Raw genomic sequence first — 22661 nt, 5'->3', positions numbered from 1 at the left:
TATTCATTAGATTGGAAAACAAGCCTTGGATAGAGTTCCAAAGGTTGGGTGGTTGTTTTGGTTTATTTTTAATTAAACCTAGTCTTTTAAGACAAAAATACCCACATATCATTGGGATAAAACAAATTTATTAATTTCCTCAAACATTAAAAATTATATGGCATGGCTTTTACCTCCTATCTTTATTTATACAATATGAAAATCATTACTAAAACAAATATAAATTATTTAAACACTGAAAACGTAAAGGCATTAAGCCTATGTATTTTTATCTATTTTATTTCACTTTTTTTTTTTCAAAATGTGAAAAGGAAGTCAATTTTGATAAACAACCATTCACACCACCCTTTGCAAACCCTTCACTCAGGTGAAATCTGACTCAAGCAGACAAATAACTCAGAGATGCTTTATCTTTCCATATTTCATTTCCGTACCAATGAAGAAACATTTCCTAAAATGTACTCTTCTCCTCTTACTTGCGTAAGCCACACAGCTCAAAACAAGCTAACACAAAACTCCACAAGCTGACTCGTCACTCCAGGTGAAAGTAGTACCTCTACATTATCTGAAACCAGGTGCGTCAGCCTCTGAAAAAAGAGGTTATGGTGGTGTCCATTTCAGTTAACCTGCCCGGCTTTATAAACATCCCTAGTTTCAGCCATCTGAACACGTTGGTGCCCTTTTTCAAGTAGTGAGGGAAGCAATATGGCAAACAGGGCTATGTGAAAAAAGGATGATTCTTTTCATCTTTCCATCCCAGTAACTCAGGAAGAAGATTAGATGCATGGTAAGCAAATGAATAAATACACTAGAAGTGTTGCCTAATAAGGTAAATCTGAAAAAGTAAAAAAAAAATTAAGGGAAAAAGTAGTATTTGATTAAAAGGAATTTTAAACAATTACTTCATCCTGCCCTGATCTAGTTTTGCTTAAATAATAAAAGATTGATCTTTGTGATTTTCAGAGCCAAGAGTTGAGTACCCCACAAACGTTCAAATTACCACTGACCCTCTGTTTAAGGGGCGACAGCTTCAAGGCAGTCTTACAGTCATCTTCTCATCCTCCAAGAATAAGTTTCATAGCAACCTAACAGAACATGTTTACAGACATATGTAGTCAATTATTGTGCATTAATGTTTTGGCCTGCTTCATCTTTATTTGTTCCAAGCCATCAGGAAAAAAGTATTTCAGATTTCAGCCCCCACAATGAAACATGTTCCTGTCTTAATTTAACTTCAAAAATAAGATATTCAAACAATATCAAATCTCCTATAATGTTAACACACCACCCAAGGCTCCAACTCTGAGTAATTTCATATCATGGTGTAAGAGCCTACGTGGGGACAATTTGAGTGGTTTAAGGAGTACTGCTGGTGATTTAGTCAAAGGAGGGTGTTTTGTTTCATATCTAAAATATTTCTACATCATTTGTATTTTAAAAAGGCATCTTAAAAGATGTCAGTACTGACTAGTATTAACAATATACCTAGGCAGCATCTTATTTGTCCCCATGATCTCATTAACTTTCATTTAAAACATCCATTAGAAGTCAAATAGAAGAGTCCAACAAGTCTGTCCTCAACTGCAACAGTCATGGATGCACATGGAGAAACAGAGGACCACAAAGAAAATGAAGTCCCAGCAGATTAGCTTCTTTGCTACTCACTGGGGATTTCATGTAAAAAATTCAAATAGAAATGACTGGTTTCAAATCACTCCTGCCTTTAAAGACCTGTTCTAATCCTAGAATATCTAGGCTTTTTCATAGATGTATAGCTACATAAGTCTACTAATTCTAGTCCTCAAGATAATTTAACACAATCTATCCAGCATTCAGACTTTATTGGTCAAACAATCCATTTTAAGCCCTCTTTTACAATTGATGACACTTGTTATCTTCCATTTTTCTGATACTATGTGAGAGGGCAGGTAAATTCATATTCAGATCTTTTAGAGCTCCTGGTTGAACACAAAACAGTTCTAGTAATTTCTTATTAATTTTAATCAATTTGTTCTACCACTTCTTGTATTGATATCCTAGTCACAGTTCTTCAGCTTTAAAAAAGGGTGCACAATGGGCACTGTTCCTCTACAGTGAATACTGGTAAAAACACATTAGCTTTCCAGCTGAATACGCAAACTTCAAATCTACTTGTCCAAAGCAGGGCTTCAGTTTCACAGACACAGAGAAGGTTTACCTCTCAATCTTGCATCCTTGCACACTAACGTGCCATGCCATTTAAAAAGCTGCTTTTTCCAGAGCTGCCCAACAGATCATTTCACCTACCTAACAGATGAAAAGCAATTACACAAAATGAAAAGCTTTCCTATGCAAATAGCTTATAACTTCTTATGATGAATTTTACCTACTGTGTGTAGAATAATACAATTTACAGAATTAAGCTTTACTCCTCTCCTGTTCTTCCCCAATTCTGTACTCTACAAGAGTTGCACAGTCTGAGCCGGGAACATCTGTGTGTGCCTAGACATTCACAGCAGGCTTAAGGACTCGGCCATACCTCTGGTGTAGCTCGGCCAACTACAGGGCTGAGCAGCCAGGTCTCTGTCCCGATTTAAGTCCACTCAAAGTCTCAAGTCAAGTGCAATGAGTTGGGTCTCTTATAGGAGAAACACATATATCCACACCCACCAAAAAAAAAAAATCAAAAAATCACTGTGTATATGCAGCCTACGCTTTCAAAAGAAGTTCAACATTTCATTAGTTTGAATGAAAAATTAATTCAAATTTTGATTAATTAGCAACTAATTCCATGGCCGATTGCCATTACTTTTTCCTTAAATATTCCAAAAAGTCACATTATGGCAATAAGATACATGAATCAGTCAAAAAAGGTATTTCAGAAGTCTGTGACTGACTGAGAACTGGGTCAGAATGGAGATATGCATGCACTAAACTAAATTAGCTGCTGCAAAATGTGCTATCATGTTCTACTCTGCAACAAAGGACCTGACTTCTTAATCTAGACAAGTGGTTTATAAAGGTCAAATGACAAATACGTCTTCCTTACTCAGTTTCACTTGTTTACAGGAGTCTTAATTAAGCTTCATTTGGGGGAAAAAAAAAAAAAAGAAAAAGAAAAAAATGTATCCTTCTGAAGCACTAATCACCACTATACTGCCCAAAGAAAAGGACACCTGTTCTGACAGGTAACTGGTAAGAGCAGGAATTTCTCACAGGTTTATCATTTATTCCACTGACATAACCAACACTTCTGAAGAGTACTTCAAGTAAATTGGAAATTAAAAACAGCTGAAGGGTAAGTTTTCCTTTTAAGTCTTCCCCAGTTACTAATTCCAAGGCATTCATACATTTGAATAGACATGAATATTTGAACTAGCAGTTCTAGCTCAAAGCGTTCTCCACGTCATTCTCTTATTCAAGAGAGTGCATTTTTCTTCCAAGAGCTCCATAGATCCAAACTGCACTTTCACCTCCTCTCCCCCCAAGATTCCCTTAGGAGAAAAGCATGTTTATTGCATTTTCATTGCATCCTCACTCTCAATAACAATATCAGAGTCAGGAGAACTGCTGGAGTACAAAGAAAACATTACCATGGACGGGGAGTAACCTACTCAGTTATCTACAAATTCTTATAATTTGTGCATTTACTGAATTGCAGGTTTGGAAGGAAAGGAACCTTGCTTTCTAGTAAAACTTAGTAAATTCTTAAAGTTGCTCACAGCATGAACATTACATTAAACATTTACTCAATTGTCAGGCTTTTAGCCCTCTGGATAAGGGACAACCCAGGAAAAAGCAGCCAAGCAGTAGTATAAGCAAGGGGGGGGGGAAGATCAGATTGTTTTCAGGTACACAGTCACAGGTGAAAGAATGATGCAGAAAAGGGAAACTGATTATATAAGAGGGAAAAAACCTCAGTATGACAGCAAATGCTGGAACAAGCTGCCCAGAGAGGTTGCACAAGCTCCTTCCTTGGGCATATTCAGGACAAGACCACAAACAACCTAAACCAGCTCTATGTTGAGTATCAGTTTGGACCAGATGACCTTCAAGGTCTTTTCCTTCCAACCCTTATTATTCCATGATTCTTCAACAGCCCCAAGCAGGGTTACATGCTGACTGCTCAAACTTTCTATGGTTGTACCTGTCCTGCTGATGGAAGCATTTCATGACGTTGATAAAATAGTACTGATTCAGCTCCACACTGTTAGAAAAATATTCAATAAGCAGCTCACATCACAGTGGCAGATGTGCTCACCAGAATTTCTTTTTACTGATGACTATGCTGGTAGTCCACACTGAATTCCTTCTGATCAGCTGGCTCATATACCCAGTTGTATCAGCCTAAAGAAAAAAAAGCATGATGCCTAACTGCACCAAAGCATTCAAGTGTTCCTCCAGCTATGATTAATAACATTCCTTGCTCAACCACAAAAAAATGTTGCTGTGTGAGAAGCACACTTGCAAAAAAGCATAACTGACTATAAAGTTAGATGTGTGAAGCTATACCAGATGACAGAATGCTCACTTGCAAAAGTACGTCCTAAAATTGACATCTACCAAACACTTATATGTGGGTATATCCAAGGAAAAATGTATCAGCTTTATTTAAGAGGTTCGGGTCAGTTCCACACATTTTAAGACTATTTGCAACATTACATGACATGACAAGAGATCCAAGAGAAAAACACATAACAAGTACCAAAGCTAAGTATTACAACATGTTAATGAAAATTCTGCTGTAATAGGCTGGGTACACATCTGCATGACAAACCGAGGAATAAGCAAAACTGTGTCAAATACAAGGCACCCTCTCTCGCACTCCTCAGTATCAGTAGTCTAGAAATACTTTACAGCAAATTTGAAAGCATGCTGGATCTAACATTAAATTCTGAAGCAACCATTCTCAACACAAAAGCAAAGATTTAATGCTGCTAAAGAAGTACCCAAGAACAAAGTGCTGAATGACCAGTAATCTGCAATAATGAAAAAACAGCTTATGAATCTCAATTTTAGCCATGACTGTCCCTTGACAATGCAAAGCATATGCATGAGAAAAAACAAAACAAACAAACAAACAAAATCAATAAATTGATCTATACTTGGTGCTTTCATGTAAGTGTGAAAACTCCTTGCCAGGTTTTTGAGGATTTAATATGCCTACAAATTAAAAAGAAGGGAGATCTTTCATAATAAATGACTAGCATGTTAAGTCAGCCTGGTCATTCGAAGATGGCTCTGAATCAAGGTAAATTAAGATTAATCTGCTCCTCAAAGAACTTCTGCTGCAAAGCTGCTTAGACAATTGGCTGGACTGCGGTAGTAGTCTTGACCTTTTTGACCCTTCTAGGCTTCTAGCAAATTACTTCCAAGAAAACTCTGTTTTACTCCCTGTAATAAAGTCTGCAGCACCTTCTTAAACTGAAGTGGTGATAATTACCACACTCTTCATCACTAACCTCAAAGGCAGAAAAAACAGCGGACATACTAAATTAGTCCCATTTGACAAGTACGAATGAAACAGAAGGCATACTGATCACAGGACTAACCAAGGAAATTGAGAATCACTAAATTCCACCCAAGAAATAGTAAAGGTGTAAAGATTGACATCTAAAACAAGGTACACAAACTGTGCCTGCAGAGCTGGTATTAATACAGAATGTGAATACTAGTTATGCTCATCGATTCTGTCTTGTGTCTCTAATCCATAAAGTTTCATCCTCCTGACACTATATTACTAAAATATTACTTTTAAATGTTTCACTGCAAGTATTTTCTGAAGTGGAAAAATTCCTTTTTTTATGAAGTTCAGTAGCATATACTTTTTTTGCCCAGCAATGTATCTTGAAATATCTTTAAAATGTGTTAGAACAGCTTTCTTAAGCTCTGTACTGAGCATCAAGTTCTATATTAAAAAGTATATACCTTATCTTTCCCTCAAACAGGTTTACAACATACAAAAAGAAAGATAATAAATGTTACTAAGTCCCAAACAAAATATTGTTTTCACACCAGGCACTATCAGAACAATTAAAAAAATAAAACCAAAACTAAAATAAATTGTATTTAGCTCTGACACAGACTGATTTATATCAGTATCCCACAGACACAAACAGTGTAAAAGGATATACTACATCATATCAAGTTCTCAAATAACTTCTCTTTTTTTCTAACTGTAAATCTTAAGAAAAGAATTGGCTATTTAAGATTAAAATGAACAAAATGTACTATTGTGTAATGAGTTTGGAACACATTGTTACTGTTCAAAGACATTTATATAAATCAGAACAAAATTCAAATCTTGCCAAACTGCTCTGGAAGAACCAGGCAAGCAAGCTGCAGAATTCTCCACTTAAATCCATCCACAAAGAAACAAGGATAACCCAACTCAAGACTACTTAGGTTTTACTCAATCTACACACAACAACTACTCATTTGTTCCACCGTCATCTTAAGTCCACCATGTCAAAAATCCTGAACTACTTCATCCTACTGCGTGCAATATGTTAGGAAGGACCAGCACCTACATAAAAGACAAAGCACGGGGCTTCAACAAGTTTGCAGTCTGCTTCTGAAGCATCAAGCTAACATTTTCTATCTGTTTATAGACAGTTATCTCTTATGCTACTTCAGGCTGAGTTTTTCTCCTCCCTGTAACAGCATATTGCTATGTTCTTAAAGCATGCAAAAGACGATGATTATGAGTAAAAAACCTCATAGAAAAAACGCCAGAGTGTCTCCCGACCTGTTAAAGTAATACCTAACCACTAGTAGCATCAGGGAGGCATGGTTAGGTACAGCCATCTCCTGTCCAAATAAACAAAAACTCCTGAATTATTCTGCTGGACTACAAACGACTCATTTACTGAGAATGAAGTGTTCCCTGAAAACTCACACAGGTGTTTACACTTTAGACACAAGGTCTACAGAATAACAACCACAGATTACAGTGGATCAGACATTGGAAATAAACATTATTGCTGCAAGACAAGCTAGCATTATCATGAGATGTATCAACAGAAAGCTGTAAGCAACCAGGTTTTGCTCAGGAAGACACAGAGTAATGTATCCAGTTTTGGATGGCCCATATCCTTCTGCTGCAGCAACCAGAGCCCAGAGAAAACTGATCAATAAGAAAAAGCTTTAAACCATAAGAATAATACTGCACTGCGACCATGTGTGTAGGGAAGCCAGGGAATCTCCAACACCGAAGGCTAAGAACAGCCTTTGCCAGCTGATCTGTCCCCAAACATATCCTGTGCTTCAGAGCTCTAATTTTGTAAGGCAGGCAGAAAGTAGGGGAAAACAAATATGGAAGTGATAAATAAAATCATTTTTAAAGCATCCAGCTGATTGCTAATGTGGCTAGGTCATCCTGACATAAGGATGTTATTTTCTTGCTATAACTGTAGTCTCATATGCAGCTCAGTCACTTGCTTTTTGATGTGTTTGAAATTTTCCACAAGGGAAATCTTTGATTCAACTCCCCCCACCCTCACAGGATTCAATTCAAGTGTTATTTCTTCTCTTGATTTTCCTTTTCTTCTGTGATTTTCAAATTTGCAAGAAAATATCCTGGACTGATCGAACAGACACTAATTGCCGTTTACAATCTGTTCCCCATCCATGTTGCTTTTTTTTTTTTTTTAATAAAAAATCCTACCAAATTTATCTATGCTTTTAGCTGCATCAGAATAATAAAACATAGGAAGTATTATTTATAAAATAAGCCTATATGACTGAACAGAATAAGTGAAGAAAAGAAATTTCAAGTTGCATGTGCATACTTACTGCACCCTTTCTACTCCATGTGAGGAAATCTATTTTAGCTATGAAAAACGAGTAAGGAGGAAAAAAAATGAAACTGCTTATTCCTCATTTACTACTGTTTGCATGTATGAATGTCTCTAGCCATGTACGTAATTCAAAATTACCTGAAAGGAAATGATCTGAGATTGATTTTGGTTCATCCTACATACAGGAGTGACACACAGTTGTTCTTACCGAGTTTCATTTTATCAAGTGTCCATCCAGAAAAGCAGCAATTACTGGCTGCACCGCAGTACAATAGAAGGGACTTAGGGACCGAAGCATGCCACAAACTAACAGTCAACACCACCCTGCTAATAAAGGCAGCAAACATCACCCCAAAGCATATTAGCAATGTTACACAGAAACCTTACGAAAAGCATTTTGTACTAATTGACTTTATATGAGAGTACCATAAGCTGCTGTGGACAGTACCTCCTGCAAGCACTGACAAACAAAAAGAGGAGGACAGCAATAACAGAGACCAAACAGAACAGCTAAAAGAAACCAGAACAGACAAAAATAAAAGCTATGACTGTAAAACCCTCCAACCCCTCCAGCCGGTGATGGGACATTTATCTGCAGAGGAGGAAACCTATCTTCCTCTTGTTCACCCTGCTGTCACACAGAGGATCCCAAACATTGACAAATCAATCACATGAGCAAAAGACAAATTCATTCCAAAACATTTCAGAAGAGCAACTGCCGACAAAACCATTTCTGCTGCATCTCCACAGAGATCACCTTTGCTCTCTCAGTCAACTCTTCTGGGAGTAAGTTCAGAACTCCTGATGGACAGAACTGAGGCCAAGTCTCTTCTACCCTGGGACAGCACTCACTTCTGGTGGGAGGCTCAACAGTGGCATCCTCCAGGAACTGAGGAGATCTTTGAAATAAAAATTCCCATTCCAAGTATTCATGTTCTACCCGTATTTCCAAATAGTTGCAAGTGAACTAAAATGGCATTATTCAAGAATTCCCTACTGAAAAGTAAAAAAACCTTATTTACACTACTCTTCCTATCCAAAAATAATTCCAATAGTTATCCAAACATATACATACAAATGCGTGCATCTGTGTGAGACAACTGCATGTAACTGATAAGACTTACAAACAGCTGTAGTATCAGAAAGCCTGCACATAAATCTTTTATCACATAGACATGAATTACTAAAGATGTATATTACTTCTTGAGATGACAACAAGCATGGGCAATAACTCAATCTAAGATTCCAATTTTTTAAATGTATTCAATTCTTCCAATTCTTCTGGGTTTGGTGTCTACCACCTACCCAAATCTCATCTATAAAAGTGAACACATAAACCAAAAAACCCCTCAGTCTTCCCAAAGTACTGATATGGGGAAAGACCTGCCGAGCCAATCTTACTTCTGTTAGATTCTCAGAGTTCTGAGCAAGGACGGATCCTATTCCACATTCTCAGAATATCAAGCTTTGAAATAGTCAGAATGCTCTTGATCCTTACCCTCACTAAGGACAGACTTTTGACGCAGCAGTAAGTGCACATTAGAGCCTCCTTCAAGTGTAGACCAGGATGGTATTAAAAACAAATCTCTATTGAGGCCGATGACTACACAGCAGCACTTCTAGACAAGGAAGCCCTCAAGCTTTAAGTGTTTGGAGGATGGCAGAAGGAGTATTCAAGAAAAGTATTATATATACCTTACTTCCTCTGTTTATATAATCTCAAAATCCTAACTTTTGGCCACAGTAGGCTAGATGGGTCTTTTTTGGAGTTACCCAAAAAAAACCCCCATGCTCTGGCATTCTTCTGAGTAGCCTTCCTTGTCAATCACTATTTCTGCTATTCTTGTTTCTCAGTCTTTACTTCTGTCCACTTTCTCCAATTGTACCTTAGTCTCTGTTTTTTCTTCCCATTTCTTTACCTCTTGTCATCTAATGCCTACCTCCGATCTCCTCTGTATTTTTGTCATGTGGATGATACTGATCTTTACATGCTGCAACTTTATTTCACACTTCAGGCAGAGCAATAGGGCACATGTATTCACACTCCAAGTTCATTGTTTCAAATCCATCTGCAGACTCAAAGATAAATGTACAGTATTTCATTCAGATAGCATTTTCTTCAAAAGACTGAAATAATAATATACTTCCCTTAAAAAAAAAAAATGTTTGCACACATTACCTAGGCTACAAAAGTACAGTAGGCAAGGAAGCAGGCTATCAATCACGCAGTTTACATCTTTGCTCTAGAGACAGGAGACATCTCCAGACAGCAGGACTATGGAAGAGCAGACATTCATTATTTCAGTAAAGACACTCTATAGGTTAGAGTATGCAACCTCTGCAAAATGGTGACAATCAAAAACCTGGTGGGGGGTGATGGGGAAATAAAACAAGAATATGCCTTCCAGTGTGCAAGAACAGAAGGAGGGGACAAAGGAAAAAAACTGTACAACACTTATTTCCCTTCCCTTATCTGAAAGGAACTCTCCACATAAAAATTTCAGGACATCTATTCATTTTCAGGACAGAGAATTATACAGCAATAGACTTCTAAGCATGCAGTTCATGCAAAATACACTAACACCAATAGAAGGATCATGAGAAGCAAAGCGGTGCCAGTGAACTGGAATCACCTATTTCAAATGTTGACATAAGATGTATACAAACAAACATGCTATCCTAAGTCATAGCTATTGTGGAAAAGAAACTTCCACATACTGACTTGTTTACATGATTCCTCAATTTAACATTTTCAAACAAAATTCTTTGTAGCATGTCAAAAATTAATCCGATCAAAAATTAGGATTTATTTCCTTACAAAGTCAACGAGACTTTTTTCACCTACTAGTATAAGCCTCTAGCTGTGTTTGTATTACAACAATGCTCTACACTCAAGCTTAAATGGCTTTCTTGGCAAAAAAAAAAAAGGGGGGGTTAGATTTGATGACAGACTTATTCTGAAAGTAAATTTCTTCCCTTCTCTTTCTCTCCAGAGAGACTTCAGAAACAGTCTGGATAGCAATCAACATCTGTATAGTACTACTACTGAGTATTAACATACTAAATTCCCCCTACTACAATATTAGGGGATATTTAGACTTTGACCTCTATAAAAGTGCTTAAAAATGAACTATCAATTTGTATCAAAATAACTATAGGCATAGACTGCCATCTAGTGATTTTGATTATCTACAGAAAAAAAACCGACAAAACAAAAAAAAACACTAAACAACCTCTCTCTGCCAGGAGAGGAGGGAAAAAAAATTAATTCCTTCGTATTTTACATCAACATATAGAAACAACCTCATATTACACCACTTGTATCTCCTATTGTTATGTTGAAGGTAAATGCAGGAGGGGAATGGGGAAAGAAAAGTCAGTAAGTATATGTAATCTTCCTTGTACAGGTAAGATCCATGAGGTTGCCTGTTCATCGATTCTGTCTGGAATTCCTCATTTTACATGGACTCCAGCCTTGGCATAAAACAAGCACTGCATCCAGAACCTATTTAATCTCTAAGACAACACTAACAGACAGCAACACTCCTCTCAAAATTTCAGATTCCTTCAGTTTTTGTGCTTTCAGTCTTTCCTGCTTCTCCTCAGCATTGTAATTATATTTTCAATACATCCACTACTTCATCTTTGCCATCCCCTCTTCAACCACTGCCCGTTTTCTACAGGATTTCACTGTTAGTGAAGAAAGAATCCAAGTGAACTGCATCATCTTATCTGCCTTACAAAGTTGCATGACTCCTAAATTCACCCTATCTTCAGACTTCTCCTGTCCAAACTTGTATTTCAGATATTGCCTTCATTTACTCATGGGCGCCTCAGCAGCAGCATGAAGAATTCCTATTTATTTTTCCTGTCATGCCTTCTCCACCCCCTTCTCTCTCAATCACTAGCGACATCTTCAGTTCACTTCTCACCTAGACCTAAATCTCAGAATCTGCACAACAAATGGATCTTCTAAGATGAATTTGTAAGACAGGGGTTTTTTTAAGTAGGAAAACAGCAAAAAGCTTTTCAAATGTCTCCTTCTCTTCCAGCTAATATACTTTTCCTCTAGCAAATACAATCTTTGCAATTCTCTGAATCAATGTGGATAGTTTCCTACTGTGTTAATTTGATCTCACCAACACTTTATGTACCCACCCATTTTATTTTACAGTCACGTTAAACAAGACCACTACTTAAGTTTCTCCTTACCAAATCTATCCTCTCATTCACCATGAAGAGGTTAGTACCCTTTTTGATCAAATGGCAATACTAGCTTTCATTAGCCCTTGATCAATATTCATAAAAGTACTCCCACAATTTCTCATGTTGCTTCTCATGCTTTAAAGGAGTTCTTTTCAAATATTCCCAAAGTCATGTCTTATCTTCCTCAAAAATCTCATTAAAAATCTTTGTTGTTATACCCATAAAATAAATCTGATTCTAGCTACGCTGCTGATGTGCTGCAACTGTTGCTTGTCAGAGTGACTAACATAGTGTAAATAGTTCTTCTTCCCCCCCTGTACTCTGGGGGAGGTGTTATCACTTTGAACACCACTGGCACATCTGAATATATCATCAATAAAATGCTACTACAATAATTAATGTCTTTCCTTCATTCCAATATTATATGACTTTCTTACATCAAATAAAACAAATGACCCTCAAAGCAACACCCTAACAACATAAAGCTTGTTCTTTTTGTCTTTTAAACTGGAAATGTTCACTAAAACCAAGAAGGTTGCTTATGGATCCATCTGCTCCTGTTGCTTCTTTCCCAAATGAAGCCTTCTGTTGCCCATGTTTCCAGCAACCAACTGCTGTCTCAGAGGCTTTGTTTTCACACGAAGTCTAGTAAACAGAGTTAACATATCACACCAGAGTTACAGATCTCTAACTCAACCTCAACATGCAGCACTAAAGATCATTGTTAATAAAAGTCCTATATATCCAAACTACTTGAACATTAATGTATGAACCAGAGAGTGAGAAAACATCCACATAATAATTGAAGCAGAGAAACAGGAGAAGAAAATATGGTTATATTTCTAAAACTTCTTAAAAGTATAGTTTTCCTCCTCTCCCTTTTTTGGTTCGCTCAAAAATAGTGGATCTTGGTGATCTCCAGGATAGCAATAACTCATCTCCTCCAGATGAGGAAAATGAAATAGATTTAATCATTGGCTGCAAGTGGTCCCAGTCATCTTTGTGCCTTGAAGAAAGTAAGCCGCTGAAATATTTTATAACCTCTTCTTCTGTTTAATAGCCCAGTGGGGGAGAAAATGACTGCCACATTAAAAGCTATCAGGTTACTGTATCCACAGTTTCCAAGACGTGTAAACTGCAATATACTACCTAGCTGCGATACATGAAACACTGATTATTTTTTTTTTAGCATTCCAGTAACAGTACTTCTCACAGAAGAATGGGTACTGCATGAAACCGTACCAAATGGATAACCAAAGAAGAAGCTTAACTGGAATAACAGTGAAGGACTTGGAAAAGTCTTCTACATTTGCCAACCAGGTATCGCTAACTAGGTGGTTAAATTCTATCCATCTAAAACTGTGAAGCTGACACTTAAATGCTTGTGCAACAACATATGGTTTGAAGGAAAGTCTTTTCCTTCCCACCACCTCTCTTAGAAGCCAATGATACCCAGCTATAGGAGACTATCCCCCAGAAATAGTGGAACTAAGTTTCCTCCAAAATGAATGCAATATACAGATTAATTTAAATCACAGATCACACAAGAATTTTTTTAAAGCTCCTGCAAGTTTTAAAGAAACTCCCTATTTAAAACTTTAAAACTTTCCCATTTATTAATTTATAAAAATAAGTTTTAAAAATAATTTTAAAGTTCCTGCAAGTAACTATTTTTCCTCTTTCACTGAACACACCTCAACTGTCTGAGGTATGAGATGACTGCGTACCATGTTATTTTTCATATACTTTTGCAAACCTGTTTTTCCTATCTAGTGGTAAAGGCTTAGAATCTCTAAGATTCTTTGAGACAAAGGTTATACCATTTCTCTGAATGCCTTCACATGAGTCTCCCAAACAAGTAAATCAATCACATTCTAGATGAAGCACAAGCATAGCTATAACACTTCATTTCTATATTGGCTTTCCAGGCCACGCTAGAAAAATACTATATTTAACAAAGAGTTTAAATCCATTTTAATGTAATTCCTTCCCCTTTCTTGGCAGATAGGATCAAAAAGCATCACCATGTATTGTTGCTAAGAGGCTTTAATTTGATTACAGTAATTAAATGGGGCCACAATTATGAATATCTGGTTCAATTGCAGTTTAAAAAAAAATTAAATGAAGTTATATTGATAAAGTTAGTTGAAGTAATAGAAGAGTCCTGATACTATATCGGAAAGTTTTGAAAGCTTTGAAAGCTTACATAAATGGTAACACGTTCAAAACATTTTCTATTTCCAAGCACAGAAAGGAAAACAGAAATCCATTTATAAGGCTTCTCTCTCATGTGTTCTTCTCTTTTCCCACACACCATAGTGGGGTACAAAAGAAGAGAGATGCTAATATGAAAATAACGTCAGATTTAAAAGTTAAATTACCATATTTGTCTCGCAAGCCAACTGTACATCTGAAGACTCCACCAAAGGCCACATCTTCACCAAATATTACTGAAAAATAAGAAGAGTAGAGAAGGCTAATGTTACTCCAGTGCATCTTATTTTTAATTCACGTGTTTCAAAGGTTTTTATATGACATACTAACACAAGTGGCACCTAACATTTCATTTTACTTCAAGATTTATCTATACCTAAGCAATTCTCATGTACAGACTAACTATAACAAATAACCAAAGTTAATGAGGAAGCAGTACAGCAACACAACTATGTCTCAAAACAGAATTCATGAAATTGATTCAGCTATGCTTTCATTAAATCATCTATTTATTCTTCTGAAATATTCTATAATATCACAGTATCTAAATCTAAATGAATAAAAGCAATTCCAAGAAACAAACTCAATCACTAAAGAGTCACTGAAGTTATGTGTTCTGCTTCAACTGGTAACCGTCTGCATTCTTCATTACAGATTTCAGTAAATGCAGCGTTTTGAAAAATGTCAAATTGAACTTTTCTTCAAAATACCAATCCAACATAAAATTTCAAACCTTCTCCAAACATACTTGCGAGATCCCTGAAGAGTGACTCCAGAGGAACTCCTCTACAGAAAATATGGCTATCTAATAACCAGGACAACTACTATCTTTATGGTGTGAGTGATGTAGCCAATAAAGTTCTATCACTACAAGTAATTGCCTTTAAAATTTAGCTTCATGTCAACTAATCTGGGCGTTTTTTTCTTTGAATTTATGGAATGATGGTGTCGAATTTTTCTTAAAATAGTTTTGTTGTTTAATTCACAGAAACAAGTATTGCCCATTTCCATTTTTTTCAGCATGTAAGAGATGTGCAGCAGTATCACCAACAGCAGCTTGCATGAACTGGAGTCAGTTCCTCAATACTCTCCATATTATAAAGGACACAAAATAATGAGTTAGCCTCCTTGTGTTCAAATATTATGTTTATTTAAATAAAATGCATTTCTGATTGGAAGAACTAAAAGGGATTAACACACTTCTGAGGATCATATTAAAGACACCACTTAAAGAAAAATAACTTGTATAATGATGTAAAATCAATGTAGTCACGGAGTTTATGATTGAAGTATGTCCCCACACCATCTAATTCATATTTAATAGTAATTTGTTTGCTTTTTCATGTACTTAAAATCTTTGTAAGACCTTTCCATTACCATATGGCTATTCACTTCTGAGTCAGCTGGCATAAAAAAATCCCATTTAATGCTGGTATCAGCAAACTTGCATGGATTTACTAATTCTGTTCAGCCACTGAAAATATTTTCCTGGACAGATTCTAATACTCATCAACACAAGCATGAGGATTTCCACTACTTAACAACAGTTGCTCAAGTCCCATACAACTAAAAACATATGAAGGGCATGCTTTCTAGTTCAAGAAGTACTAATTAATTCAGTAAGTAGGGTGATACTGACAACTCACATGTCTGCACTGTAGAACTCCAACATGACCTTGCAAAGGGCTTTGCAAAGATCCAGCCCTGCAAAGCTGAGAAGCAAGACTAAAACCTTAGAGCAACTAAAAGGCTGAAGATTATATATGAGTTTAGGTTGCTGCTGGACTAACATTCTACTTACTTTTACATGGCTGATTCTACAGAAATGGTACTAAAATCTGGTTTTAGCACTAATTTACCCCCAGTTGTCTAAGTTCAATTTAATAAGGTGATTATAACACAGCTGTAGATTGAGTGGGAATGTATACAGGCACAGTACTAGACAGACAACATGGAATTTGTCCTAACAGATTAGACGATTAGTCAGACTTCAAGTTGAACAGTGGCTCAAGCAGTGCCAAAAAGAGTTACTAACACACTAAAAAGAAAAACCAAAATTAAACAGATCATACAGCTTTTGCAGCTGTGTTCATGACATTAAACATCTCTTTCAGATATCTGGCCATCATCACGCCTTTGTCATGACAACAGAAGCAACAGACCTCCTGTTATGTATAAGAACTAAAAGCAGAGTAAATAGTTCTGTGCAGAAGAGTTCAGGATAACCCTTTTAAATCAAGCTATGATGAACTAGCTTCTTCAAAGTTACGGGTTATCCAGACCGCAAAAGCCTAGGAAACCGTACATTGCCCATGCACAACAATGAACAGAAATCAGTAAAGCTGGAAAGGAATTTTGGAGGGCAGGGAAGGAGAGAAGGGAGAATGGACAGGGCGAGGAATATATAGTCTCTAAGAAATATCACTTTTTTGAGCATCGAGAGTTGAAGGAACTAAAACCTAAGATTTACATTTTAAAAACTCCTTTACTTACTGGTGGGACTCAAGCTGCCCTTAAGTACGGTTCACATCATTTATACCAGAAGCATGTTAAGCAATGTATCTTTCTGTCCCAATTTTCAAGTGAAACACACCCAGCTAATACAGAAGACACAAATGCATCTTAGATCATGTAACCCATTAATAATCTGTTATACAACACATTTTTAATTTTTTTCAGATCAAAGTGTAAAAATAACTTATAAGAAAATTTTAAAAGCCATGAGAAATGCATTTAATATTATACACAAATAGGCAAAACAAAATGCAATTTATACAAAGCAAAACACACTAACAAGTACAGTATACCTGCAGTCGGATCTTTGGCTAAGGCATTGTCCAAGGCACTTGTTATGGATTGGAAGAGATTCATCTTCTGAGTTTGCCCTGTGTGAAAGTGATTATTTAGCCATTTCATTTGGTTGAAAACACAAAGTACATTAGAAAACACTAGTGCAAAACATGACTAAAAACTTAGTTAACAGTCATAAACAAGATCCCTGTTAGGAGTACCTGAGATTCATTTGCTGAGTAAACTTAAATTATGGGGCAAATGGGATTAAGCATGGTATACTTCGCAATCCCAAGGACTATAATTCTACTATCTTGCATTCAATCTTTTTTCAAAAACTATGCTCTTAGAGCAAATGCAGCTTTACAATGCTTAGTCAAACACTAGAAACAATGACCAATACAACAGTTTTTCAAAAGAAGAAACCATAGTAAAGCATTATTGTTTTGAGGATGGGATCCTTTCTGCTAAGATTCACTACATCTCATTAAACTTACTTCATCATTCTTTAATTATTTTTTTTAAAGCTCCAGCCTCTCCTGTTTACAGACACCTATTATTACCATAAGTTTTCTAGACCATCAGCCTACTCTCTGGACTGCAGTTAGAAGTGTCAGAAGCATCAAATCCACATTCCAGAGAAAGAAAACTTGATACTGAACATCTATACTTAAAATGGGTAAAGCAAATGCACCAGACTGCTGTATTAAAATCTTCTGCAGAGCAGATTGAAAGAAAACCTTCAAAACCAAGAGAGACTGAGTGCTCTTCTTCATTACAATGCTGCAAGGGAAAACAAACAGACCTCAAAGCAAAGATGGAGCAAAACAGACCAATCCCCACAACTGTGACCAATTCAGATTCTCTAAGCAAATAAAATAATGCCGTATCAGAAACTGAGTGAATAAGAAATTGCCTGGCTGACATTTGGTAGCTCTTTAACCTGCAAAACCTCTATCTAAGTCATGATTAGGAGCCACAACCAAGGAGAATACTACATACCAGCACACATAGCATGTTAAAAAAAAAAAGAAAGAGTGATGGTTAGGTGGTTAGGTGAAGATCCCAGACGAACATGAGAATGGGTGTTAGAAATCAGAAAGGAGAACTACAATTCTGTTTCCAGTAGCTACAGTATCTCTCAACAACCATTAACCATTCAGCTTCCCTTCTTCCTAAATTGTTAATTAACATTAGCATTTTTTGTTAAAGACTCATGTCATGCCACACCAGAGCTGAAGCAGCTGCATTCCTACACATTCCTGTGCTTGGTAGATTCACTTGTTACATTTCACGTGGCCCTTTAAGAAGAGGAAGCTGTAAAAAAATCTGTTATGGGAACTGTTCAAATTATATGAAAACTACAAATAATCAACACTTACAAATTCAAGGGAAGGAAAGCTGTGGAACAGCAATTGTTTCTCTCTTTCCCAAGTCATCCACATTAGTATTTAGGTTATCTTTTCCACAAGATACAATCCTTTCCAGTATTTGATATAAATAAATGCCTGTTATTTAAGCAACTGTCAGAAATGACATTCTGACCTAACGCTCTTGCTCATAATAATGGCTTCTGTTTCAGCTCTCATGGGAAAGGAAAAAATAATCGTGCCCTTCAGATTTGAACTGTGGAGTTGGAAAAGCATTATCTTAACAATATCAGGATCAGTACTGGCATAACTTTATTTTACTTTCATTATTTTTTACAGACTTTCAAAGTGTATTTTAATCAAAGGGAAGTAGTTTTATATTAATAAATGGCAACAAAAAACTGTCCTGCCCCACTAGAGCTTCTTCACCACGATCTCAAGCAGGGACCTGCAGCACACAGGCTTTACTCCACGACACCTTGGATGCCTATACCTCCCAACGAGTACCAGAAGTGGCCAAGGGTTTTCTCAGATTTAATGACCAAGCTGGAACACCAAGGTATCCACCTAAGTAACACCATTCTAGACAACAGTGTGGTTCATGTGAGAGAAACAGCTATTCTGCAGCTGGCAGGCTTCTTCCAGAACTCAGCACTACTCATGTGCAGGGATGTATCTCAGAAATAAAAGTCAAAACACCAACTTTCATTCCAAGCTGTTCATTTCCAACCAATCTGTGTTTACTCTCGGTCGTGTGACCACAAGGATTACCTCAAACCTTTCACTAGACAGCACTCTTTATTAATCACAGGTTTCTTACCACATTCATGACTTCAGCATACAATGAAAAAACAGGGATGGACGCAAGTCATTAAGTTCCTGCCAGAAGCTTTACCGCTGACACAGGAGAGGGGCAGGGGAAGAGGAGATGACGGGTAGGCCTATCGGAACTACTGCACCGACTGCCCAAACACACTTCAACAAACACCCGCTTCAGGAGTAACGGTGAGGTGCCGAAGAAGCCTGAAGCACCACCGTCCCCGCCAGCGGCCCACGGGGGCCCTCCCACCCACAGCCCAAGTTTTTCGCGGAAAACCCGCGGGTGGAAACGCCGCGGACACAGCGGGGAAAACGCACCGAGGCGGAGGCCTGGGCCACCCGGGGGCAGGGCGACCCGAGGGGGCGGAGGCGGGAAGCGCCCACCCTTCTCCCTCCCACCGCCCCACCCCTGACAGGCGGAGGCCTCCCCCGAGAAGGCGGTGGTGGCGGAGCGGACCCGGCAGCAGAGCGAGGATGAGCCCGGCCCGCGGGGTGGACCCCGGCCCGGCCCCGCTCTCACCGTACGCGCTGGGCGCCGGGTCCGGCTGGAAAGCGAAGTGCGCCGCGGACCGGCGTGGCGCGGCCGGCAGCGGGGGCAGGCAGCTCCAGAGCCCGCCGCGGCGGCGCACCGCCACCACGGCCCCGGAGGCGAGCGCCCCGCGCAGCGCCAGCCCCGCCGCCGCCATCGCCGCCGCTGTCAGGGGCTGCCGCGGCCGCCGCGTGCGTTCTAAAGAGGCGGGGTCCTGGGCGGGCTTCCTGAGTGGCCAGCAGCTGGTGGAGGACGGGCCAATCAGAAGCCGTTCTGCGGTGGGTGGAGGGGAGGGAGGGGAGAGGGAGGGCTTACTGCGCGTGCGCCTAAAGCACGTTATTAGGGAGGAGGCCCGGTAGGGGAGGGTGAGGTTATGTGCTCGGCACGTGGGGATGGCACGAGAGTGAGTGAATACACGCCCTCAGCGTGGGGCCGGCGGCGGTTCTGTCAGGGCAGCGGTGGGGCTGTGTGACTGGGCTGGGCTGGGTGCTTGTCCCTCTCCTCCGCGCTGCTGATAACGGTGTGCTTGGTTTGGTTCTGTCAACAGCCATGGCTGAAACAAATGTCTTTGCCTTTCTGCTTAAATGTTTTTCTCTTCTTCCACTGGGATTTTCCTGTTGCTATCTCGGCATTGAGAACAATTGAACCAATGTCTGAAATCCTCAAATTCTACCCCTGCAGGTGGCCTGGAAGGATAAGAAGAATTAATAGACCTGTAGATATTACCTGTTCCCTCTGTTTCTCAAACCCCCTCTCAGCTGCACATCCAATCTCTGAGTCTGTCTTATTTTTAATTCTTCTTGTCCAAGGTCTTTTTCTCCAAACACTCCTGCTCATACCTTCATTTTTTTTTTTTTCAGTTGAAGTTGCTGTCTTTCATATGTACCTCTTTTCCTTGTCAGGTTTTAGAAAACATTCTTTCTAATGTTCTTACCAGAGTGACCACCTCATTCTTTTTCCATATGCTCTCATCACCCAGGTGAAACGCTCTACTGTTGCAGCCTTTCTTCCTCCATATGTCCATTGTTGCTTCATGTTTGTCCATACACATGCTCCTCCATAAACCCCTTTCATGCAGACTCCCACGCGTGACAAGCCCCTTTGAGTTGTTTTTCCTTGTCTGTGTTGATCTTATCTGTAAGACTGACCATACTGGATAGCATTTTTTCTCTGTCCAACAGCTCTAACTCCAAAACCTTGCCTCAGAGAAAAAGACTAAAAACTAGAATGATGTGTATATATAGAATCATTTTGGTTGGAAAAGACCTTTAAGATCATGGGGTCCAACCATTAACCTAGCACTGCCAAGTCCACCACTAAACCATGTCCCCATCTACATGTCTTTTAAATACTTCCAGGGATGGTGACTCAACCACTTCCCTGGAAAGCCTGTTCTAGTGATTGATAACCCTTTCAGTGAAGAAATTTTTCCTAATATCCAATCTAAACCTCCCCTGGTGCAACCTGAGGCCATTTCTTTTTGTCCTATTGCTTGTTACTTGGGACAAGAGACCAACACCCACCTCCCTACAACCTCCTTTCAGGTAGTTTTAGAGAGCAATAAGGTCTCCCCTCAGCCTCCTCCAGGCTAAACAACCCCAGGTCCCTCAGCCGCTCCTCGGAGGACTTGTGCTCCAGACCCTTCACCAGCTTCATTGCCCTTTTCTGGACACGCTGCAGCACCTCAGTGTCTTTCTTGTAGTGAGGGGCCCAAAACTGAACACAGTACTCGAGGTGCAGCCTCACCAGTGCCGAGTACAGGGGGACAATCACATCCCTACAGCTGCTGGCCACACTATTCCTGATAAAAGCCAGGATGCTGTCGGCCCTCTTGGCCACCTGGGCGCACTGCTGGCTCGTGTTCAGCCGGCTGTCAACCAGCACCCCCAGGTCCTTTTCTGCCAGGCAGCTTTCCAGCCACTCTTCCCCAAGCCTGTAGCATCGCATGGGGTTGTTGTGACCCAAATGCAGGACCTGGCACTTGGCCTTGTTGAACCTCATACAGTTGGCCTTGGCCCATCGATCCAGCCTGTCCAGATCCCTCTGTAGAGCCTTCCTACCCTCAAGCAGATCAACACTCCCAGCGAACTTGGTGTCCTCTGCAAAATTCCTGAGGATACACTCGATGCCCTTGTCCAGATCATTGATAAAGATATTCAAGAGACTTGGCCCCAATAGTGAGCCCTGAGAAACACCACTTGTGACCAGTCACCAACTGGATTTAACTCCATTCACCTCCCCTTCAAATAAGAGGGCTCATGTATAACCCCTTCTGAATAGGGCCTTGTTTTAAAGATGAGTATGAGACTGCATATCTAATATGAAAAAAATGTATCACTATTATGATTAGATATTCTTTTTTTCTATGTGAGTTCCAAGCCATTACTGAATATCCCTGTTAATGACCACAGGACCATTTCAGTGAAGACCATTGTTTAATTATGTGTTGTGTGAAAAATTATTTTTTCATGTTGATTATGAATTTCTTAATCATTGGGATTTATGCAAGATAAAAGGCTTAATGCTACTGCTAATTGGGGAGACCAGTTGCTTGCTTTTTAACATGCCTTTTATCCTTAGAGACTGCTGACAAAGCACTTGAGATCATGGGATCAAACAAGTTCTTCTAACATATCCCAGTATATCCCATGAAAGCAAAATATTGATGAGTCTCTAAAGGGGGCAAGAATTTTAATAAACAATAGAAAAGCAATCTCTCCAATGAAAGAGGAATATAAATGTCAAATGCTGAGGTTGCTTCCAACTCCACCAGAAGGCAAAATGTAAATATTTGGAAAAGTTTAGTATGTAGCAAACATTATAACCACCAAATGATATATAACCATTTATTTGTATGGCTAATAGTGTAAGAGATTACAAATATCCGAGTTTATTATTCAAATAATTGTATTTCTTTTCAGTAAGCAATGTATTTGAGTAGGAGGAATTTAGCTA

The 22661-nt window shown here is 38.8% G+C and overlaps 1 protein-coding gene across 3 annotated transcripts in view; it reads right to left on the bottom strand.

Moving 5' to 3' along the window:
* Positions 1 to 19916, bottom strand: part of BCKDHB (branched chain keto acid dehydrogenase E1 subunit beta) — a 127273-nt gene extending 107357 nt beyond the window's left edge. For 2 of the 3 annotated variants that reach the window (XM_075747569.1, XM_075747570.1), the window contains exons 1-3: positions 19698 to 19900; positions 17006 to 17083; positions 14366 to 14434 (exon numbers count right to left, since the gene is read on the bottom strand). In XM_075747569.1, coding sequence (XP_075603684.1) covers positions 14366 to 14434; positions 17006 to 17083; positions 19698 to 19863 — 313 coding nt within the window. In that variant the 5' untranslated portion in view covers positions 19864 to 19900. Of the gene's footprint in view, positions 1 to 14365; positions 14435 to 17005; positions 17084 to 19697 lie in introns of all 3 variants that reach the window. The other variant, XM_075747567.1, reaches the window with a different exon arrangement.
* Positions 19917 to 22661: the final 2745 nt, after the last annotated feature.

Source organism: Balearica regulorum, chromosome 3 (assembly GCF_011004875.1).
Source record: "Balearica regulorum gibbericeps isolate bBalReg1 chromosome 3, bBalReg1.pri, whole genome shotgun sequence".
NCBI classification, from domain to species: domain Eukaryota; kingdom Metazoa; phylum Chordata; class Aves; order Gruiformes; family Gruidae; genus Balearica; species Balearica regulorum.
This window is presented reverse-complemented; position numbering and strand designations above follow the sequence as displayed.